This window comes from Pyxicephalus adspersus, chromosome 4, assembly GCF_032062135.1.
Source record: "Pyxicephalus adspersus chromosome 4, UCB_Pads_2.0, whole genome shotgun sequence".
Taxonomy (NCBI): Eukaryota; Metazoa; Chordata; class Amphibia; order Anura; family Pyxicephalidae; genus Pyxicephalus; species Pyxicephalus adspersus.
Window position 1 is genome coordinate 58,250,154 of NC_092861.1, and position 18,214 is coordinate 58,268,367.

General features: G+C 37.9%; 2 protein-coding genes across 2 annotated transcripts in view; one reads left to right on the forward strand and one right to left on the reverse strand.

Annotated features, from left to right (window-relative positions):
• PRSS56 (serine protease 56) overlaps positions 1–8,495 on the reverse strand; it is a 45,272-nt gene extending 36,777 nt beyond the window's left edge. The window contains exons 1-2 of the mRNA XM_072410172.1: positions 8,276–8,495; positions 7,712–7,879 (exon numbers count right to left, since the gene is read on the reverse strand). The gene's annotated coding sequence lies outside the window, so the exon portion shown is untranslated. The remainder of the gene's footprint in view (positions 1–7,711; positions 7,880–8,275) is intronic.
• Positions 8,496–11,668: 3,173 nt separating this feature from the next.
• LOC140328579 (solute carrier family 12 member 9-like) overlaps positions 11,669–18,214 on the forward strand; it is a 115,986-nt gene continuing 109,440 nt past the window's right edge. The window contains exon 1 of the mRNA XM_072408305.1: positions 11,669–12,106. Coding sequence (XP_072264406.1) covers positions 11,950–12,106 — 157 coding nt within the window. The 5' untranslated portion in view covers positions 11,669–11,949. The remainder of the gene's footprint in view (positions 12,107–18,214) is intronic.

Below are 18,214 nucleotides of genomic sequence, written 5' to 3' on the forward strand. Positions count from 1 at the left end.
TTCACACCTAATGTCACACATAAAGTAGCTGTAATGTGTAGTTACCTGGAAAGACTTTCAATCAATGTTTTTATTTTTTAATCCAAATTATAAAAAAATGATTTTATCTGCTACCTGCTATGTCACTACTGTGACACAATGTAAAATAAATGCAGTCAGTAAAGTCTCACCTCCAATGAATCCAGTCTTCTCTAAATCAGGATGTGATGGGGGTGCAAACTTCCAACACTCAAGTAGATTTACCAGTATTTCAGGTACCAGTGGAAAGACAGATAAGCTTTAACTTTTTATTTTTCTGCATCTAAACTCTAATCTGATTGGACAGAGCCAGGGGCAGTTACTTTGAACTGAAATAGTATAAAACCTAATTTCTAAAATAGTTATTCTTATTGTTGGGGTCTAGGTAATGCAGAAGTACATTTAACATTTACTCTTTTAGCTCCTAAAGCATAGAGGTAAATCTTTTGTAAAAGTTGTCCCCTCTTGTTAATTTTTATTTAAGTCTTTTGTTACTTGCTGTAACATACTATATATACAATATTACTTTATTGGATATTAAATATAAAACATGGCAGATCTGAAGACAAAGGGGGTCCAACCAAGTACTAGCCATTTGTACCTAATAAAATGGCTGAAGAGTTTGTATAAAAAAACAAGACTGATATAATACCGGACTGTTTTTTATTTAAATGACAATTCTAATGCTTGTCCCCTTCAATATCCTCCCTATTCACAATAAAACACTGATACAGCCTTGTTTTCCACTGGACGAAGGCATAGGGCAGATTAGTTTCTGGCAGCGGTTTCAAGATATCTGATTATTTTCTTTACTGCATCCATTGACTTAAAGTGTGTTCCTTTAAGCACCAATTGAAATTTAAGAAAAGAAAAAAGTCACAAGGTGCCAAATTCAGTGAAGAAGGAGGATGTTTCAGAGTAGTCATGAGTTTGTCAGTCAAAAACTGTTTCACAGAAAGTGCTGTGTGAGAAGGAACGTTGTCCTGATGAAGAATGAAACCATTTTCCCACTTATTATGCCTCACCTATTTTCTGACTTTTTTTTCAGCTTTGTCAAAACTTCCTCATAATAATGTCGGTTCACTGTTGTGGCTTCTGGAACTCATTCTGCCAACATTCTGCCCTTCATGTCTCAAAACACAATGAGCAGGTTTTGAATTTGGACTTGCTTTAATGCGCTTTTTTGATTCTTGGTGATGAAGATGTTTTTCAATGCATTGACTGTAATGTTCTGACTTTTTAGGAAAGTTCCGGTCCACCTCAAATTGCTGCAGAATGTCAGCGCAAATTTCCTTGGGGAACTTTTTTTGCTCTGGTGTAAAATTTTACTTAAAATTTCAAACTGATGTGTTGCTCAACTTGAGGGGAAACACAACATTACACATTATTAACATTACACAGTATTTATATAGCGCCATCATATTACGCAGCGCTGTACAAAGTTCATAGTCGTGTCACTAACTGTCCCTCTAAGGAGCTCACAATCTAATGTCCCTACTTTAGTCATATGTGGTTAATGTAGTCTAAGGTCAATTTTTAGGGGGAAGCCAATTAACTAAACTGCATGTTTTTGGGATGTGGGAGGAAACCGGAGTACCCGGAGGAAACCCACGCGGACACGGGGAGAACCTGCAAACTCCATGCAGATAGTGTCCTGGGTGGGATTCGAACCCAGGATCTAGCGCTGCAAAGGCTGGAGCCCTAACCCCTGAGCCACCGTGCTGCAACTACAATAAATAGTAACTGACAACAAAATAAATGACAGAGAGTGTCGCCGTTTGTCATGCATGTTTGGACAAGTTTACCTCTTTATTTATTAGACAAACCTCGCATATCTTCTTTTTTATGCTCCAGTCCTATCTTTTTCTGTTACCAGGAGGCTGGGTATGCCTTTGGGTTTTCATGTTACTGGCAGCAGGATGTGGATATTTCTTATTGGGTGTCCTCTCAGCATCCAGAAACAAAGTCTACATAAACAAACATAGCACTAGCCTGGGGGCAGTAGGGTACTAGCCAATCAGTACACTTCCATTGGAATTTGTGGTCTCGTGGGTGGGGAATTTAGGTTAGAATATCTTCCCAAGGTAAGGAAAAAAATAAAATGCAGATTATTTGGTGCAAACCAGTGATGTTTAGGCAAGGCTTGAGTAAATACACATAGACAGAATGTGATTAGAAGAGATCAGCAGCACTGAGATAAAGAACTTAAATTTTAGAAAAGAAAATCATTGTAGTTGTTTATAGTATTTTCTATGTTGATGGTCTGATAGTTCTGATCAGAGTTGATATCATTCTAGATCAAAGCTATTGTGCTTTTGTATCAGAACTTGGAATTTGAGATGTGATTTTACTCGATTAACAGTTATAGCATGTTACTGTTAACCAAGTGAAATCACAGCAATTAGTTCCTGTTATAGACAGGTAGTTTTTTTCCATCTGAAATCCATCTTGGAATTTCTGAATCTGGTGTGATTTCTAGACTGATGTGAATGGATTTGACCAAACTTGGATTTTTTCTGTTCTTCTCCTAAGGAGTCTCAGAAACAAAATATGTAAAAAGAATTGTTTTTATCTGTGTAGCTCGTTTTAATAAAAAATGTTTTTGGATTCTACTACTTGTGGCTATTTGATTTTGGTTCTCTTGATCCTGTGCAAACCTTCGAGGGAGATAGGTTGATTACCTTCCAGAAAAAAACAGACAAAGACCAATGAAGCACAGAACCAAGGGGCAAGAGAAAACCCAAGACATTTGAAATTTAGAAATACCACCTGTTAGACTGGTAGCACTTGTGATTATGGAATAAGATTAAAGTATGTTCAAGTGCATCTTTAAATATGTAGCAATCCTATGTTAATAGAAATTGCTTTAGCAAACTATTCCAGTTTTGGTGGCCATACCTATGCCAATTTTCAGACAATTTCAGACACTTTGAGCCACTGGCTGTCCTTCAATTGCTAATATACTTTTAAGTAATCACTACAAACTACATAATATACGACCCATGAGTACCACCCAGAATTAGGTTACTTGAAAAGTACTTTACTGGCAAAAGACCTACTTAGATTTTCAACTGGCATATCAACAATTCACTATACCTTTTTGTTGAATGTATTTGTCTTTTAAAGTCAACATTTTGCCAGCTGAATAGCAGTTAAGAAACAAGTGTTTCTTATTCTATTGGTATAGAAATTTCTATCCTTTGTTGAGAAGAAGCATAAAGGGGGTATATGATCAACCGATAATAATATATAAATGGTCCATATTGAGAAATCGCCTCACAGTTTTGTCATTGCAAGGGACAAGGGGGCACTTGTTGTGTTTGGAGGAAAGGAGGTTTAATCTGCTTTTAGAAAGGAATCTTCACAGTAAGGTCTGTAAAAAGGTGAAATTTACTTACATTCTATGGGTTGTTTTAGGAAAAAGCTGAATGTTTTTCTAGCAGCACAGAATATAACTGGGTCATTTAAAAAATGACAACAGAGACTGTCGACCCAGGGAACATCTGATTGCCTCCCAGGATCAGGGAGGATTTTTTGCACTATTGGAGTAAGTTGAACAATATTTTATAGGGTTTTTTTTACCATCTTTTTGGGACAAACTCTTTAGACCCCATAAAGAAATATCTTAAACTCATAACCTTAATGTTACTAATGTCTTAACATATATACACATTTCACTTTGCAGTGTTTTATTCTGCTGTAACGAAATGTGGCTGGAAAACAAAATCACTTGCGTCATAGGGGAGATACTCTTACAACATGTTGAAAGAGGAAAAGAAAGAGGAACTCAATAAAACCATTTGAACTATTAGCACATTGTAGAAAATCCAACTTTTTGACAGCTCCTTCATCTAAAATTACATTTGACTAAGCAAGACTGCTATACAAAAGCTGGGCTTGGAAGAGTATATGATTTTTGCACATGAAAGAGGAATCAAGAGAATCCAGTTTTGTTTTTCCAGGACAAACAAAGCTTGTCTTGGGTCTACTGTATTTATTTGTTCTCACCATCTAGTGTGAATAAACCTGGAAACATAATACGCCAAGTGGTTTTTCATTACTAACCAAAGTGGATATAGTAAAATCAAAGAAAACTTTTTTACATGTTAATGTTACATGTATATTATGTTAACCCTGTCTGTCAAAAAACATCCTGGACCTCAGCTGCAGTTTATGGGGTTACCCAAAATGTTTCTGCATGACAGTACAACTCCGTGTATCTAAATGGGCTTCATCAGATAATCATCATCATAAGGACATCCAGCACCTTTTATATTTAGAAAGAAAGTTATGAAGGCTATTTCACTACAATGGTAAATATGTAGGCCAAATGTATTAATATTGTATAATCCGCAGAAAAAAGTACAAAGAACAGTTTAAGCTAAATTTACTTTCAGCAGTGACAGTAGGTGAAGATGAAAATTCTTCTAAAATCTTTTTATTACCTGTATGCTAAAGAAGTGCAGAGGTGGGATCACACTACTCAAGAAAACAAAAAGAACCTGGGGGTTAGTGCTTTTGCTGATAAAAAGACCTGGTATTAGAGGTAATGGTTTGCATCAAAAAACGTATTGATTTGCTTAGTTCCTGTTGGTATAAAGGTGAGTAAACTCCATGAAAGATTTTATCTGTTACAGGTTAATTGGCAGAACCAAAATGTTTTTTTTGCACTTTGTTGGAGGCACAATCACTTCAGGTTCAGAGATGGCCATTTCCTACAGGTACAAAGATTTGTTTGGGTGGGGGGGTCCATATGATCTCAGCCTTACTTTTGAAAATTAAGGATGATTTTATTTTGGGAAAGTGGACTATATTCTTCATTGACATTATAAATATATTGATTACATTGTCTTTTATTTGTTGAAGATATCTGTGGAGTATATACAGTCATTTAATCCAGAGATCCCCATCCCCTGGTCGGTGGCCGTCTGACACGTGGGCCGCGGCTCTTGCTGGTGCACCCACCAGCAGGGTCAGAAGAAGGTCCCCACTTAGACGGGCTTACCAGCCAGAGCTCCGAACCACGTCTTCTGGAGACATCGCAGGCTCAGGGCGGTGGGTGGGTTGTGTCTCTGGAGAGTGGGCAGGTTCTGGCACCATGATGTCTTTCTGGGGGGAAGTTTCTACCCCTTTTAGTGACACACGGCTCTGTGCATTTAGTGGTCTGTGACCTGCAAAAGGTTGGGGACCACTGATTTAATCTACAGTAGCGCTAAATAGGAGTGCAAAGAAAAATGGCGGTTACTCTGGGAGTGCAGATATACACTATACAGGGTTATTTACCAAAGGTGTAGGGCAGTGTTTCTCAAACTTTTTAACATGGGGGAACCCTTTCAATCACTGCAATATCCACAGCTCACAGTACATTGGTGTGGTGAACAGTAGGAAGAATGCATCTTACATTGTTGGCCAGTGTGAACAATGTCACCCTTACAGATAGTCTAAATGATCATTGGTTTTAGTCAAACTGACCTGACAGTCACAAAATGGCTCAAGGAACCCCTAGCAACCTCTGGAGGGACCCTAAGGTTCCGCCACACTCTGTTTGAGAAACACAGTTCTAGAGGCTCTTTACCTTGCAAAGTAAATGTTAATGAATACAATGAAAAAAAAACCAAGAGACACCACACAGAAACAGCAGAAGATTAAGTATTCACAGTGAACACAGCTTTACCTATATTCACTTCTTGCTTTACAAAGTGAACATTAACTTTTCTAAGTGCATAACAGCCTCTACATCTTTAATAAATCAGCACCATAATGTCTGTAATATAAGATGGATGAGCTTAGAAGAATAAAATGTTTCAGGAGGATATAATGCAAACAGAATATTAAACCAATCAATGAGAGTTTTTTTTCTTATATTTAAGCTGTAAATCTTAAGATCCAGAAGTTTGAATTTTGTTTCAGGTATTTTGTTTGAGTGATATTCTTGTTTCCACTTTTAACACAAATTCTGTCCTTATTATTATTGTTTATTTTACATATTTTACAATATTTTAATAATATTTGTAAATGGCCATCCTTAGAGAACATGTTCCTGAGCATAAAAGGTACTGGGTACCTGGAATTCACTAATAGGTGCTCATATGAGCGCCGGACACCTGATGAAGTACAAAGAGGAGGTTGTATAAGATGTTTACCCTGCAACACTAGGAAAGCTTCTGCCATACGGAAGACTTTGTATAAAGCAATTAACCTTGTTTCTTACCTAGGACAGTAAAGCTGCGTACACACTTCCAATTTTTGTCGTTGGAAAGGATCTTTCACGATCCTTTCCAACGACAAGGGAGTGCACGATGCATGAACGGTGCTGTACATACAGCACCGTTCATGCTCTATGGAGAGGGGAGGGGGAGAGCGACGGAGCGGCACCCTGCTGCGCGCTCTCCCCTTCCCTTTCATTAGGATCGGCTGTCGTCCATCGTCCGTGGATCCGGCAGGTCGGTCGTCCGGACGATGGACGACACCGACTGTACACACGGCAGATTTTCGCCCGATAATTGGTCGATGCCGATCTGACGTGTGTACGTTGTAAAAATCTGACGTGTGTACGTAGCTTTAGTTATGGCAACCCAATAAAAAGGTTTAGCAACTTCTAACTTATCAACTAAAGATCAGTAGCGGCCTAATAGATCCCAGCTAAAACCATTTTGTGGCTGTCCCGATATCTAATGGGAGAGGCCAAGCTGATACACACAATGAAAACAGGGTCATTTATCTGAATAAGTTATTCTTTATCTGCCTCCAAAAATGTAATCAAGTTCAAGGAGGAAAGAGTCCAATGGGACTTTAAATCAGAACAGATTACACACTATACATAAAAGTTTACATTAAACTTTATTGTAGGGTCCCCAGACTGAAAACAAAATAGAATGTTTAGTTATATTTTAGGAAAAAGCATACATCTGAAAATGTAAATGATAAATACAGACCATTGAAATACATTGGAATGCATATGGAATTTTCAGGAATGTATCTAGATGACTTAGTGATTGACAAACTGCTATTAGCAAAGGTGTGCAAAAACTCACAAACAAATAGCAGATGCCTAGCAGGGTCTTTTAAGTTTTGACACATATGAAAAGTCACAAAACCAAACAGGAATCAGGAGATAAAAATAGACAAATTAGAAAAAGTAACACATTAATAAGAATTTTTAAATAGGAGGGAAAAACAATGTATTTTATTCTCTGTAATGTATGCTATGAAGGGAGGTCCTGTAATTGTCTTTCCCTATATGACAATTAAAAAAACACATCCACTGTTAGATCTTTATTATCAGTATGAAGTTAGCCATGGGTGGAATGGTTTTCTTAATTATCACTGCCTTGCCTAAAGGGCCAAAGGATTTTGTCAGATGTGTTTTCTGTTAAGATCAATACAAAAGCATGAAAAATGCATTGCAGTCAACATGCATGGAATCATCTATGACATCAATTTTCATGTGTTTCTTTGTTTAAAAGCATCCAGCAATAATGGACAATTATATGTGAACAGGCCCTAAATCTCTCAGGGACTTTAGTTTTAATACTTTCTGTTGTAGTTTTTGGTTCTTGACATTCATGTGACATTCATTGGACTTAATGGAAATATCAAAAACTTCCATCTTTCAGAAAATAACCCCACCTTCGATCCCTACCTCCAAAGCCCCTCCCATCTATACACTACTTTTAAAAGGAATGTTCCTTACTGATGCCGCTTCCAGATTTGATCGTCATGATCCAGCACTGCAGACTAAACCCATCAAGACTGGTCACCTCTTTATGAGCATGGAAGGACCCCACCACTGAACAGTCAATATGAAGAGTTCATGTCACCCAGGGTGTGACCTGGAAACCCAAAGAATGGTTGTCCACCTCTGCAGTAGTGAAAATATATAATAAAAAAAAAGAAATACTTTACATGACAGCAAATTTAGGTATTTTGTTTTTTTTTTTTCACTTATCTTTCACTTCGGCTTTAGGTTGTTTTTATCATAACCTATACAAAAAAACTCTTTCAGCTATCCTGGCGTCTAAGTAGTCCCATTATTTTCCATAAAAAATAAACAAATAAAAACGTAAAATGACAATTCACATGAAATGATCAAATACACCACACATTGAGCTTCAATGGGCTAATTTATAACAGAGAGTGAATGACGTAATCCTCTATGTTGTGCTCAGGAACTCAGTTCTCAATGGCTGATTCTCACTGCCTGAGCGGGCCTGACTTATACACAAAATTTCAAAATGAACAAAAATGAATTGCTTACTGTAGGACTTGTTCCCACTACCTTGCTGCATTAAAGTACAAAGTTCTGCAGGCTGGATTCTGATGAACTGTCCTGTGGTGTCCCTTTGCAGGCAGTTGATTTACAGCATTCTGCAGGCAATTCAAGATCTTGTAAATCCTAAATGTAATAAACATTATAAAAATGTATCAAATAAAGGTTTTCATTGAGGGTGTGTTTACACCAGCAGGGCTGGACTGCTTTGGGCAGCATTGCTCAACACAATTCCAATGCAAGCAGGCAATTTGCCTTTTTGATGAACTGTAATGCATCACAACATGCTGAAGTGTATTAGAATCACATACAGTTGAAAAAGGTGAACACTAATGTGTTAAAAATATATTGTAACACATGACAGTGCAAGTTTACAATTCTCACCAATGAGCATATTAATGTTAACTGTGTGGGGTAAATGGACCTTAGACCTAATTGCATAACAGAATTAGGCACAGGCAAAGTTTCAAAGTATAAATCTAAACTTTTTTGCTTTGCAGAAAAGTTTTAAATTCTTACTTTTTCATCTACCTGGGACACTGATTTGTTAAGGTAATTCCCATGTGGAACTTAGCTCGCATGGAGGGGAACTCTATAGAAATCACAATAGTCAGCTTGGTTCCTTATTTTACTAGTATATTCTATAAAAAAGAGAAGCTCGTTTAATTATGCCAAGAGGTCACACATTTTCGTTTCTTGATTATTCTGAGAAGTGTGGAAGAAAGAAACATCTTGCAGGCCTGCACTTAGTTCCTCTTTAGTTAGAATAACATTTCAGTTTCACTTGTAGTGATTATTTCAATCTCTACCCTCCCTTCTATGTCACAGTCAGCTCAGTTATACAAATACATTATATATAATAGACTTTTTTTTTTATAAATGCAGGTCAGTGCAGTATGGTATAGTGGTAGGGCAAAGATCACTATTTATAAATTTTTAGTTTGTCAATTAGACTGCATTTCACCCCCCTTTTGTTTTGTTTTGTTTTTTCAGTTTCCCCCTCAAATTTGCGTTTTCGTATTCCTCCAATTTATACTTTTTTTTTACTTATTTTAACACCAAATCAACCATCAAAACAATTCTGATTTGCTCTTTTAAATGCGCCCAACATCTGTTTTTCCCCCTACTTTTTTGGGCAATCCAGATACTAGAGAGCCTTATATAGACAAGAGAGGGGGCATTTATGCTTGCTGAGTGCCCCGTTTCCTTACCAGAAAGGCCTCAAGGCTATTAAAGGGTCTGGTAGGGGGAACCACCGTAATTTTTAGGGAGAATTAGTTTGGGGAGAAAAAAAAAGCTTTGCAATACACTAAAAATGCCTAAAGCTGCCTTGCATTTGGAAGTGGTATTTGCAAATACCAGCAAAAAAACAAGTGGTTTTGCCTAAAACTACTCCAAAAACATTGCTGGGGAAAGTGGGCACCCAGGAGAGGAGATAAAGCAAATTTCTGAAAGCAAAGGCAAATGTTGGAAAAGCTAATCCATCTTGCCACATATTTAGTTGAGCTAATTTTTCTCCAGAATGCCCAGCTTTTTTTTATAAGGGTAATCCAGCATGAAAATAGTAAGCAAAACACCTCGAATCTCACTGGGCAAATTGCGTGACACAATCCACCCAGGGAATATGGAGGCAGAAAATGTATAATTACCCCCTAAATGTGTTACCAGCATGAGTACCCATATAATCCAACATTATACCCAACCAATGGATTTCCGAATATTAATAGAAAGGTTTGTGTTTACAATATATTAAGTTCATAATTACTGACACTGGTTGCTCTGAAATATTTTAAACCATGGATTACTGGTGTGAGCAAGGATGAAACAATATTATGCTATGGGGACGCTCAGCACTTGATCACTTTTGTGTATCTAAGTCCCCTTACACCAGTGTAACTGTAGATAGAAGCCTAAATGCTTCATGATGACAGATTTTACTCCTTACATTTGCTGCAAATACATGATATCTCTCATTGAAATCAAAGGCACAATGCCTATAAATGACAGCCTTCGAGGTACCTTGTATCTCTGTCCTTATAAATATGTAATTTGTGTGTACAACAAACCTCTCTCCACCATATAGGTTTATAGGGACTATAGGGACATCCAGCATATTCTGACACTCTTCAGACTGTCATAGTATACACACATAGGAGAATCTAGAATTCAACATACAGGATTAGGCCAAACTCAGCCGAATGATCCTTATTTGTAAAAAACCTTGATTTATCTGCTAGCAAGAAAGCATTGAGGCAGGCTTCACCAACGCATTTCATTCCATCCAGAGGCTTTATCTTAGAATTTGCAATTTACAATCATAGGCCTTGTGCATAAGTCTGAGACTAAACATTAGTGTGTGTATATGTAGTTCATAGTAACAGGTTCAATTCAATGCCTGGAACCTCATTTTCTTGTGTATAGAGGTCTAGTTACAAAGTAGTGAACGAGACAATAAGCCAACATTCCCTGGTGGAGAATTTTCCAGGTACATGTTCTTCCAAGTACACCATTTAGCCACCTGAGCAAATAAAAAATACCTGAAATATTTACCGGTACATGTGGGGAACATGGTAACATCTTTTCTGCCATGATGTCGGGCAGCAGTGCTGGTATGTGGGGGCAGGAAGAGAAGCCTTGTGTAGGCTCTGGCTGGGGCCACCAGGAGATTACAAAGAATTCATCTGTAATTTCTGAGCAACAGAAGGTATGTGCAAATGGATGGATGGAAGGTGGTGGCAGTTTAAGAGGACCTTCCACATTTTCTGCATTTACAGATCAGTGCATTCCTCCTCTTTCATAATAGTACCATATTAAAAAAATGCTGCTAATTTAAATGTTTTATGTGTAACTTGCCTACTTCTATTTTTACCCATATTTTACAATATCATATATATTCCATATATATTCCATATACCATGGCCATGCATTCCTATGGGTGGCAGTTGATGAGATACTGTACCATTTTGCACAGGTGTGAGCACAAGTATTACCTATGCCATGACTTCATTATGCATCTGAAATAACAGTTCTCTCTGCACACCAAAGCTGCTGACACTGTAGGAGGTATAGAAAAATTAAATTGGTTGATAACTTGTAAAAAGTGTAGACAGAACTACCTGCTAACATTCAGGAGGCTCATCAATGGTGAAAGGCAGCATCCATCCCTATTCGATACTCCCTACTCCAAACTGTTATTGATCTGCCATGTTTTCTGCATTCCATTACTTGTATACACACACTTCTGGAATGATTGTATTGTAAACATATTTGTCATGCTGAGGATACATTGCCCAGGAGTTTGTGTACTGATAGTGGAGTGCTGTGATTGTAGATCAATTCACATAGCAGAGTCTGGAATTTACTAAACTGTCATAGGATCTCAGCTGGGGAATTTACAGCCAACACAGAATATTTCTTCCTGGAGGGATGACAGAGAGCAGTACACAGAGGTGATGACAGTGTGACTTCGCTGCATTTCCTGCTACATCAGCCAGCAGCCTGCGATCACTTTACATTGACTTCCTTCACTTGCAGAACACAAGGAAGACTTTGTAGGTGTAGGCAGGTCCCCTCTGCACGTGTGTCCCGGCCACGCCCACACTCTACCTGCACGGGGGAACACCGTTGGTTGGCTGGATTCCCCCTCAATCGATAGGCTGTCCATGGATGAGCGGAGCCCCCTGATCATCTACCCGCTGAGCACAGACAGGGAAAACGGTGGACGTCATGGATCGGGGAGCAGGAAGCTGTCCACCTTCTTTGGGGTGGTGGTGCCCACCTTGCTTGCAATGTTCAGTGTGGTTCTCTTCCTCAGGATCGGTATGTCATCTCATAGAAAAGTCACACAAGAGGACCTGTCATTTTTACACATAAGCTGTCATTGGGCTGGGTTATGTAGGGTCACTGAGCAGCATTTGGTTTATAGAACACTACTAATTTGTATTAGAATTTCCAGAATATTGAATGCATTGTATCCAAATGCAAAAAGAGTTACAAACTCTCCTCTTCCATGGGGTTTTTATTACTAGATTTACCATTTTATGTCCCCTAGAGATAGTTGTCACTAGGAAATACAAAAGCAACCTTTTCTCCATATAATAACAGTCCATTGAAAGTGATCTGTGATCAACTACAAAGTATTCATTGTAGTACTTTTTATGATTATATATGAGTGGAATATCAATCACAACACAAAATGTAATTTCACTTTTTTTTTTTTTGTAACCCGCCCAAAAACTTCCTTACCTGATGATTTTGTGATAATTGATGTTGATTGTTAATACAATTTATTGTTCTGATTGATTGACATTTATAGCGAGTTTAAGTTGGGGGTCTTCCCCTATACCCCTTTCATAGGTCTGAATGACTTCAGGCTATAGGTGATTTGTTCCATGAATAAATATATTGCCCACTGGTTACTGGATATAAGTCTCTGAATAGAATGACCGGATGATCTTATGATGGAAAATAGATTGAATGAAATATAAAATCGTCTATTCTGATTCTTGTATCATAAGATCTAGAGCCAATTCAATGAAACTGATGTCATTTCTGGATTCAGCAGACCTGAAATACACTAAATATATTAAAAAACCCTTGGCAAGTGAAATTTGTTTTTTGTTGAGCTGTGTCATTGATAATATCTGGCATTGTTGGTCTGCAGTCATACACATTACAGTCTGTCCAGTCTTTATTTGTTGGTTGGCCCTGGTCTTACATGTTGTATAATCAAACAATAAAATGTATAAGCAGCTTGATGATTGTTGATAAAACCAGCATTTTAAGAGAGGCCAATTATGTACGGCTACATGTGCCATATAATCTGTGTTATCAGTTGTTTGCTAAAGCTCCAGGTGACGTTTTGTTGACTTTGTAACCAAGATTTCCCTTCCAGTTATAAAGGGTTGGTAGACAACATCAAATTTTCCTGTTTTTTTTTTTGTTTTTTGTTTATTTGTTTTTTTAATAGTCATTGGAATAATTAGCTTTCAGTTTGCAAAACCTAATTAACCCATCATAATGCAGAGAGGCTGTTGTAATCCACTTGGCAGCTGGGACAGGCTGGACTTTGTCTGCGACAGATACAATCTGATATGATGAACGTAAATGGAATAGATCTTTTTTAAAGAAAAGCTGTCATGTGTGATTTATGATAAATGAGAACTGAAGAAATAGCTTTTACATAATTTATGCTTCCAATACTGAGTGATCAGCAGTGGAAACTCAGGTGACTTGCCACCTTTTATGTACATTATAGTGGGCACAGAAGATAGGAGCATATATATATATATATATATATATATATTCACTATGTATGAATTCAGAGTGAATGTTGTTTTATATTGTGGAATTGGTGGTCATGGATGTAAGGGTTGCTGTAGATTAGTAAATGACTCACCTTTTAAAAATTCTGATCAGCCATGAACCAATTGCCACTGGCCACAGATAGATTTTTCGCCATGTTGTGATAAGCAAATTAGTAATGTGCACGTTATAAACTTAGGTGCAGTGTAGTGCCATGCATATCGAATTATTTCCCTGTGACACCCCAACACACACTGCAAAACACAGCAATGCATCATATACAGTGTGGATTATTGTGCTGGTAAAAAATGGTGCCTGCATTTTATTTGTTCTGCTTGTTGTGTTAGGTTGTCCGCATTCACACAACAATGCAGTGCACTGCAGCATTCACTTATGCTTCACTAATGAATAATTAATTCATTAATTTAACACATATACTGTATATATAAAGTCTACGTATTACCTAAATAAAGAACTTTTATTCTGTAGTATGCCAGTAGAAGTTTTTGGTTTTCTGAGCCTCCTCTATAACACACTTGTATACTTTTGATCCTGTCAGTATATATTTTATTATTCCAGTAACAGAACAAACTGCCCATGAAAAGTGGGAATCTCCATAAAACTCTCACAATGGTCATTCATTCACCTGAAAGGGTGACAATGTTGCACTCAGGGCCGGATTTCTCAAAAGGGGGACCTAGCCATGGCCACTAGGGATGGCATTTGTCCTGCTATTGTGGCTTCATTATTTCCATTATAATATAAAAAAATGCTTAGCATAGGGCCACTCTGCCCACAACCATCATGGCTCCCTTTATTGACCCTCCACCATTATCATAGCCGCTATCCTTATTTGCTCCTCAAACACAGGCTAACTGCCCCGGGGGAGAAAAACGTACAAATGTGGGCCCGGTTGCAGTGAGAACACACAGCTTGGTCATCCTGGAAACCTCTGTGTTATGCTGGTGACAGAATGCATCATATATGTTATATTTGATTAAACCCCCAATCCAACACTACTCCTACTCTTTCCTTACAGGAACCAACTAGTTCTACAGAATGCCTCGTTTTGCTTTAGTAAAAAGTTCTGTGCTAAAATTTCTGATTTCAGAACTAAATGGGGACAGCGCTGAGATATTGGCACTGAGAACCAATCACTGGGGTGAAATAGAAGGATGGTGGGTTATACTATCATCTACATGCTGTGCTTTCCAGGGTCTTGATTGGCCAGACTTATTTATAAAATGCTATTAAATGCTTGCCTATTCTAACCAATAAGCATCTTTATCAGTAAAATAATATATTTCTCATTTTTTGGCCCTTTTCCTCTATGTTTATTTACAGTTTCACTAAAGTTACAAAAAACCTGTAGAGGCGTATTCTGGGATATCTTAGGGACAAAGCAAACCTAACCTCTGCCCTTTTTACCTCGTGACTACAAGATTTTATTTCACTCATGGGTCACCATTGTGCAAGAAGACATAGTTTATGATAAAAATACTGGAAGGCTCAGTGTGCAGATGCAACATGAACTTATCAAATGGTGTGTTTGCTATTTAAACACATTTGTATGGTAAATATAGAAAATTCATTCTTTTGAAGGGCAAACAGCATATAACAAGAAAATGCTGCTTTTGATCTGCTTTGCCTGTAGCCAAAACACACCTCATTAGGACGGGCTGCATCCATAGAATTGCAGAAACTGCCATGTACATTGCTCAATGAAAGTCTGGGATAGCCTGTATTTGTGGTGCTTCCCAAATGCCCTATAAATACTGGAAAACAATGACCATGGGCACTTAGCCTAAATCTACCAATTTCATTCAGATAATATCTGGGCATCCTGACACAAATTGCCGTGTTTAGGTACTTCTAGTTTAAGGGTTACAACAATCCCAATTATGCTGTTACTGTTTTAATGTCCTACTGGTTTCTGATGGAAAACCAGGGCTTTATTTCTGATAAGGCATTACAACAGGAGTGCCCAATAGGTGGACTGCAATCTACTGGTAGATCGCAAAGGCAACATGAGTAGATTGTGGAGCCCTGCCTTTCAAAATAAACTCTACCGCGCACAGGAGTAATTAAGTCCAAGTTTTTATTGTTGGTAGATCATTTTGACTTGGTCAATTTAAAAGTAGCTTGCAAGCCAAAAACGTGTGGGCACCCCTGTAATACAGGTATGTGGCACCTTTAGAAGGGCACCTGAACTGTCAGGGATCAGATGTTTTTTTGTTATCTGAGTCCTGGTTTGCGTTGTAGATGCACTTTATAGCAATCTCTGTGACATAAGCAAGTATCAGTCCTGCTGTTTACATCCTAGACACTTCGACCAGGAAAGGACTGAGTGATGGTAGCTGCAGACTTAAACAGAGTGAGCCAATTGGCCATTTCTGCTTCTTCCTGGCACAGAGCTGCTTCCATGCCCCCGATTATTTCTACAACTGACTCCACATGGTCTTATGGAGATTTTGCCTCCTTAACTGACCACTTTGTAAGGCTGAAGCTTTAGGAGTCAGTACCCTCAACGTAATCATCTGTACATAAAACTCCATTACAACACACCTCTGACACACTTCCCTGCCCCCCGACATCACACCTCCTGGGCATTCTGACCCTGCATCCTGGCTATGACCCCTCCATGAGGCCTCCTCTATCCTGACTGGCATCCCCTCAATCCTGACTGTGACTGGAGTTACTATCCTCCATCGTGGCTGAACACCTAGTTTAACTTGGTCACATTCCACTTACATTAAGCTATTCCCCAAGGTTGCCTAATACTCCCTGTAACAGAAGATTCTTAAAATTTACATCTCCAATCTGATCTTTAAGAAGCTTTATTGTCTCACATCTCTGGGTATAGCAGATGTCTGGTCCATCATATAACTACAGGGACCGGCAGATGGAACCACGGCACACAATGGGAATCTGACACTCTTGAAGTGTACAAAGGATACTGTTGGAGGCCTAGTTGTATAAGAGAATGAAATTAGACCCCTGCCAATTGGTGGGGGAAATACAATAATTCTAAAATTGAATGGACACATTTTTGAAGTTTTTTGGGATATCTACCAAAATCCTTTAAAGAGGAGAGCTAGCAGTGTTTGGGAGGATGCTAGCCAAATAGGGAACATCTGATTATCTGGAGAAGATCCTTAATGTAATGTTTGTACTAAAAGCAGAGATACCTTTGTAATGAGTAGGTTGAATCAGAACAAAATTATTGTTTTGGGTATTATGTACTGAATGCTAGTTTACCTTTGTTACTTTGTATGTTATTATCTTGTACTATTCTCCCAGTTTGAAGTGTGTCATTAAGGCCTTTTTATTAAACCTACTATTAATGACCATATAGATGTCATGTTTCATATTCCTTGTATATAACAATATATAATATAACAATATATTCAGGTTAGTGACTATGGGCAAGTCTTTCATACTAGTGGATAGCTTTCTTTTCTCCAGTTTTTGGAAATAGGCCTCTTTGTCTTCATACTAACTTCTACATTTGCTTGGACAGAAAACCTTCAGGCACAAACAAGTTGGCAATTAGAATCCATCATTGTTATTTAAAGTTGTTTGTGAAGTTCTTATATAGGGAATGCATAACTACCGTACATCCCACTTTCCTTGTGCCATTTATAATTCCTGTATTATACTAAACGCAATTTATTTGCTTGTTACAGTTGAGGTATAAAAGAAGTATCTATCATATTCCAGCAGTCACATGGACATGCCTCAGGTCCTGGGTTGTCCAGAGTCTGAAAGAAGAATTTAGTCTACAGCAAAGAATTTTAGAGAAAAAGTCACAAGACTTTTGGTGATTTATAAACAGAGCCCATGGTTAATAATCTCTGTAGTTTGCAGAATACAGAATGTTCAGGTCAAAACTAGTCAAACAATGGCAAAGTCAGATTTCTGTAAAGTAGGCATAGTCTTATAAAACAATTTCCTATTAAGCTGTGTTATGCCAATATTCCGGGCAAACAGAGTGAAAAAAGAATCTATGATGAACATCAGTTCACATATCAAATAGAAATGTGGATCCTATTTTTGTCCACAATAACTTGTGTTACCAGATCTCTGTGTTCAATGTTTTATGAGAAATGATCTCCATCATTCCCATATAAAACGCTTTAAAGCGTTATCTCCATATTCATTAAAACTATACAAGAATTCGGAGAATCAAAAAACAATGTACCAAAACTCCAAATTTCCCACAAACATGGTCACATGTATGAAAAGGCCTTTATATCTTCTGTAGATAGGACAATCAGATTCGTCACCAGTCCTCATGTACATGTGAAGCCAACACCACACCAGGTGCTAATTCTGAGAATGAGAATCATCATTTAATTAGAATGAACTAGGCACAGTGAAACAGTCAAAGGTAGGCGTGAATGATGTGTCCTATGACACTTTATCAAGGATTCATTGTGGATTCAGTATTAGGAGACCAGGTTGCAGAGCACTTAGAGAGAGCACTTAGCACTTCATAGAGAGCACTGTGACCTGGCCTCTCTTAAAAAAAGGTGCATACTTTTATTTACCATATACATACCCTAGTTTACCTATAAACAAAAAAAGGCTCATTGGCTTTTTGTCTTTACACAGATATAGCAG